Below are 6,049 nucleotides of genomic sequence, written 5' to 3' on the forward strand. Positions count from 1 at the left end.
TTTTTTGATTTCAATATGTATGCACCAACAGTCTGTAAGAAACTTCTATGTAAGTATTTCATGGCCTAAATAAAACAAACTTTTTCTGAGGGGCTGGGAAAGTTACCGATATGGTACAAATAACTTTACTAAGTAGTATGTACTGCTGCCGAAAACGAACTTCAAAAAGATTAAAATCGGCTTCAAACAGATAAGAATCTGCGATGTGGGTTAGAAAGTGCGTAGAGAAGTTTTGAAAATCATTCTTATTCATCATTGTTCTGTCAAAACTCACTGGCAGCCGTTCTGAACACTCAGTAGCGTTTAGTCTTGTACTCACAAGATCCAAAAATTATCTGCTGCTCAGAGGTTTAATATATTTGCCAGCTTTTTATTTTCAAGAAAAGACACACACTAAGATGTTATTCGGTTCAGCCTTGTAATTACTTAAGGCTTCTTTATTTATATTTTGACTATAATTTTTAATTCCAATTTTGGCTAAACAAGAAACATGTATTATAAAAAGTGTAAATCTTCTCCAAATTAACCTACTGCAAAGCTATGCGACGAAAGTGATTATTCAGCGGACCTTCATCTGAGTAGCCGGCAATCTCTTGCGGTATAATGCCTGACTCCTCTATGGAGGTGCATGGACGACACATGCACTCGAGTGGGGCTTTTGTTAGAACCTTCTTGAATTTGCGTTCGCCATGTTTGGCCTTTGGGCAGAAGAGCGAGACAGCAGCTTCACGTTCACCCGACTCTTGGCAGCACATACAGGAGCGCTCCATTTGCCATATTTTACTGCCGGAGACCTAAATGAGGATAGAAAAAAAACGGGTGTAGTAAGTTATATTACACCGTGCGACAAAAACCAAAAATTTTTAAAACACACGGAAAAATAGTATACTGCGATTTACATTTTTCTCTATAACGCACAGTGCTGTATGAGCGGGCAAAAATCAAAAAAATTGTTGTTACGTATGTCAACGTGTTTGGTATCGTTGGAAAGGAAATTTATCCTAGATTAAGGATCTGGACTTAGTTTTTGTTTTTATCTCATAAGGTTCTCACAAAAACCTCTTAAAGTTGTGTGTTTTTTATATATTTTTTCTTTTATGAAAATGCCTTTAACTGGAGTCTTTAAAAAAAAAATTGCTAAAAATACAATTTATCATACTTTATCTTAAGACACAATTTTTCCAATTAGAAAATCTGTAAGGAAACCACTCTATAGAGCTTTTTAAAAAATATTGAGTTTCCTGGCTGGAATGGCCTATTTGCTACACCCTAAAATTGGTTGCAGAAAATTTAAAAAATTCCTAAGTTTACAAAGGGATAAAAAAAAAATATGTAAAAGTATGTTTTTTTTTATTCTTTTATTTGAAATAAGGGGAATTTTTCTTTGAAATAAAAAAAAAAGTCTGCAGACTCATTGCGCTTTTCGAAGAAAATCGTTTTTTTAAAGGTTATAAAATAAACTTTTGCAAAAAAAAAATTTCACTGATTACAGTTACCACAGTATTTTCCATTACTTAAATGCCAAAACATTCTTTAAAAATAGTAAAGTTTATTACTGTAGACACACGCGGTAGTGTTCTGTGCTGTGTAGTGAAGCGTAAAATACTGAAAAAACTAATATTAATATGAATTCAATTATAAAAAACTCAATTTTAGCTGATATCTGGATTTCTACTCGTCCATCAGATAGAGTGTCTGCATTATCTGCATTTTTTGAAGACAAATTAATACACGCTAAATGCGACAAAGCACTTTTGAATCAAAAAATACAACTTTTTAATAGTGAGATGAAAAATAAGTGGAATTATAGTGGCCGCAAAAGAAGCGCTTTTGAAAAAACATATTCTAAATGGCTAAATTGGACATTCCTTTCCCTTCCGGATTCCAATGGAAATAAGGATAAATGTGCTGAACGGGGAAGACCTTCTAAAGAAGAATTTTGCGAAGCTTCACGGAGAACAAAAAATCGAAGGGTAGAGCATTTGTTGAAAAACTATTCCATCGAAGAGCTCGAGTATGCTCTGAAAAAAATGAAAAAAGCAAGCAAAGTTGAATGTTGTGAAAGTAGTTCCGAAGGTTTGCCCATATCTGATTCACTCGCACTATACATAGATCTGAACTTATCAGATCGTAAATATAATAGTTTACGTGCAAAAATAAACCGGTTGCATAAAGATTGTATACCGAGCTTAAACGCATTGCAAACAAAAAAAACAAACTTTGCTGCCAACGATTAAATCGACTGAATATTCAGCCGAAGTTGATCTGAAATCATTATTGCTGAAAACAACGCAAAGTATTTTAGAACTAAGCCCAGATAATGGTGACATAACCAAAGCTTCTTTGGTTTGTAAGTGGGGCATGGATGGAAGTTCGGGGCATAGCCGCTATAAGCAAAATTTTGGTGACGAAAAATTAACGGATGAGTTTATGTTCATCATTGCGCTAGTTCCTCTGAGGTAACAAAAAATTATCTAATATGTCTTCCAAAAATATTCAATAGCCTTTAAAAATAAATTCGAGTTTAGATCAGTAAATGGCATTTTAATTTACATTGACAACTTTTTACAGTATTATTTTGCAAAAGGTTGGTCTGAATTAATTAATTTACTCGATTACCTATTTTGCGATATGACGGTCTTATATCTTTTCGACAAGCCATATAAGTTATTAAAAAATAAATATTTTTTCCAGGTTAATTGATTTGTCATCCAACAATAAACGGCGTTAGATAAAACAAATAATTTTTGATTCAGTATTTTGCAACAACTCTTGTTCGTGCGAAGTAACTAATAAAAAGGAAAACAAAATTATATTTGTCTTTTGAGTATTTAATGTCGTCTTGAATGAATCAAATTTTTTAAGCGTGTGACATCCACACCAAAAGATATAATCAATTTAAAAAAACATTTTGTAGTCAAAAAGGACCAAAATGAAAGTAGCTGCCATTCCTAGAGGGTTTGCGTAAGAGAGATATAGGGAATCTTATTTGCCATGAATTAAGCCATAGAATGAAGCCTTGAAGTCTTTAATATTATTAGGAAAACGCCCTGTATAAATAATAAAATAACTACTCAGTATTGGAACTACTTCTGAATATCAAATTTTGCAGTTTCAATCTCAGTTTCCATGAAAAATGTAAGAGCTAGGTAAAAAAAAAATTGATTTTTGAAATCTCCGTACTCTAATCCACCAAGAAACGAATTTTTACTCAAATCCGTCCATTAGTCTATTTTTGCCCACTTTTTATATGGAGACACAGCACTGTGTGACGTCAGGATTTTTTTTTAAAGGCCTTGGAAATTTCAGGATATTATTGAATAAAAAAATTATTTAAAAGATTTGGTGCATTGTAGAGTAACAATATGGCTATCAGTTATAAGGAAAAATTCTGTAGGCTTTAAAAAAAACATTTAATTTTTTGTTGCACCAGCACGAATAAATGTTGAAAACGTCCTTTTAAAACTTTATCCTTTGATATCCTTGGAAATTTGCATTATTTATTTTTGAACAAAATATATGTCAAGGACTAGAATGTTAACTATCACATCCTCGAATTCAGTCCTTCTAACTTTCAGATAAAAAAAATTAGACGCTTCTCTTTATAAGACATTGATAGTTACAATATACATACTTGAAAATACTAGAATTATTACACTGTACAGCACTCCGCTGGGTATTGGATCAAACCACTTTTTTTTAAGAGATTGAGTCATAGGTAAAAAAGTTATTTCTCCGTTTTTCGAAGTTAGTCTCCGAAATCGAGATATGGGCCTTCGAAGTTCAAAATAGGATCTTTGGTAAACAATTATTTTTTTATTATTATATGTAAATAACTAAAAAAACTAAAAATACTGTCATAGACCGCCTTTTGCTCTTATTTAAATGGTTTATAACTATTTTTTTGTAAACTTATATTACAGGTGCTATAAGGTGGCAAATGTCGGTTCTTAGAAAAATTAAAAACCTTAAATTTCAAACAATTTTTAAATGATTTTTGAAAAGCTGGTATCGTTGTAAACATGACTTGGCCCCTCTTCTTCTCTTCTGATATACATATTTGTATACTTTGTATGTAAAAATTTGAGAAAAAAACATTTAAAAGGAAAAAATTCCTTTTTTTATAAAAAAAAATATTTTAAACAAAAAAATACTAATCGATTTTTAAAACATAGATATCGTTGTAAACACAATCAAATCTTTCTTCTTTTCTTCTGATACGCGTATTTGTATACTTCGTGTATAAAAATTTGAGAAAAAACACTTAAAATAAAAAATACCTTTTTTTATAAAAAAAAATATTTTAAACAAAAAAATTACAAACCGATTTTTAAAAAATTGGTATCGTTTTAAAGGATACCAGAAACCTTATACTTTCCTTATCCCAAAAATTTCTATTTATATACAGAGAGAAAAAATATAAAAAAGGGGCTATATAAACTCCGACCCCCTAGGTGAAAGCCTGGCTACGTCCTTGTATACAAAAAAATTTAAGTATTTAAGCCGTACATCATACGGTCAGTTTGTTCTTTTAGAGCGCATACATGGTTCCAAAATAACGATTCCAGTATCCTCATTTATGTATACTCTAACTAACAATATCTTATAAAGAGAAGTGTAAAGTTTTTCTTATCTAAAACTAATAAAGTTAGAAGGACGAAATTCGAGGATATCGTAGTTTAGATATTAGTCCTTGATATATATTTTTTCAAAAGTAAATATTGGAAATTTCCAGGGATATTCAAGGATAATATTTTAAAAGTACATTTTCAACACTTATTCGTTCCGGTGCATCCACAAATTATTATTTTATCAATTCCACGGAATTTTTCTTTTTAATTGATACCCCTTATTGTTATTCTACAATGCACCAAATCTTTTGAATAATTTCTTGATTCAATCATATTCTAGAAATTTCAAAGTCCTTTTAAAAAAATCCTGACGTCAGAGAGAAAAACTAAAAACGAAGTTTTACTATATTTGGCCCCCAGTTTTGTGAATATATTGATTTTTTCGTGTGTAAAATTGACTGTCGCACGGTTTTATATAATTACAAATTTTATTTTATTTTTGTAGAATTAACGCTTTTGCTTTAAATCTCTGCGCAAGTTAATAGGATTATTTATACACATTCTCATTATTTAAATTCAATTACAATGCAATATTAATTTCATTATCTTCTGTTCGTTTGTGAGGTTTTATAAAATAAGTTTTCTATTATTCGATTTTTTATGTGTCTGAGATCTAACAGGCGTTAGCCCGCATCTCTGCACATTCGACCAGGACGGCAACTAAAGTTTTCATTCATGATTTTATTCATGTATGCATTTAGGAAATTAACAATAAAATTAATAATGAAATTTACTTGTATATAACTAGCGCAGCGTCCGACACACGCAAATGATGGTATCGGCTTTGGCACACAGCCAGGATATTGGAGCACATGTATGACAGGTGTCACCTGACAATCATCACCAATGTGCGAAATTTCTGAAAAAAAAAAATTTTCAAAGCTAAAACGTAGGTTCACTAAAATTTTTCTCGTATACATATATAAAACATCAATTTTAAATTACCATTATCACCCGATGTGGCAGCTTCATCAGCTTGCGAATAGCTCAATCTTATAAATATAAAATAAATGCAATAAAAAATAACCAACGCAACAAAACGATGATTGGAACCCGATTTGGTTCTTAGTGTTACTCCAGCAACATTGCCCCGCCTCAACTTGCTTAACATTTTCACGATTTTACACCAATATGTTTTAGATAATATCAGCCTCTATTTTTAATTGTACGGTTACTTTTACACTAGCTGCTCCTGGTAAGATCTTTTGCGAATAAAGGCTCGCTGCACGTCCTACGCGCCGTTTTATACCCTACACCAAGAAGCAGCCGATTGGAGCTAATGGACACATTTCGTATGTTCGAAAATTATTTTCTAATGGCCGCCTCTAACTACGTACACACAAATGGAACTGACCGCTTAATTGCAATCGAATGCGTTAGCAAGCTCAATCTCACTGAGGCGCATAGCGTGTATCAGT

General features: G+C 31.7%; 1 protein-coding gene across 2 annotated transcripts; it reads right to left on the reverse strand.

Moving 5' to 3' along the window:
• Window positions 1-403: 403 nt before the first annotated feature.
• On the reverse strand, window positions 404-5,850 carry LOC118756306 (bursicon). Of its 2 annotated transcripts, XM_036491078.1 has the most exons (4): window positions 5,577-5,850; window positions 5,366-5,490; window positions 532-794; window positions 404-477 (listed from the first exon to the last, which is right to left on the reverse strand). In XM_036491078.1, exons 1-4 carry the CDS (start codon window positions 5,740-5,742, stop codon window positions 462-464), a joined length of 570 nt encoding a protein of 189 aa, XP_036346971.1. In that variant the 5' UTR covers window positions 5,743-5,850; the 3' UTR covers window positions 404-461. The 2 variants fall into 2 exon arrangements, with proteins under 2 accessions (XP_036346971.1, XP_036346972.1); XM_036491079.1 differs by having other exon boundaries at window positions 415-794.
• Between the last annotated feature and the right edge of the window lie 199 nt (window positions 5,851-6,049).

This window comes from Rhagoletis pomonella, unplaced genomic scaffold, assembly GCF_013731165.1.
Source record: "Rhagoletis pomonella isolate Grant_MI unplaced genomic scaffold, Rhpom_1.0 Rhpom_scaffold_09725, whole genome shotgun sequence".
Taxonomy (NCBI): domain Eukaryota; kingdom Metazoa; phylum Arthropoda; class Insecta; order Diptera; family Tephritidae; genus Rhagoletis; species Rhagoletis pomonella.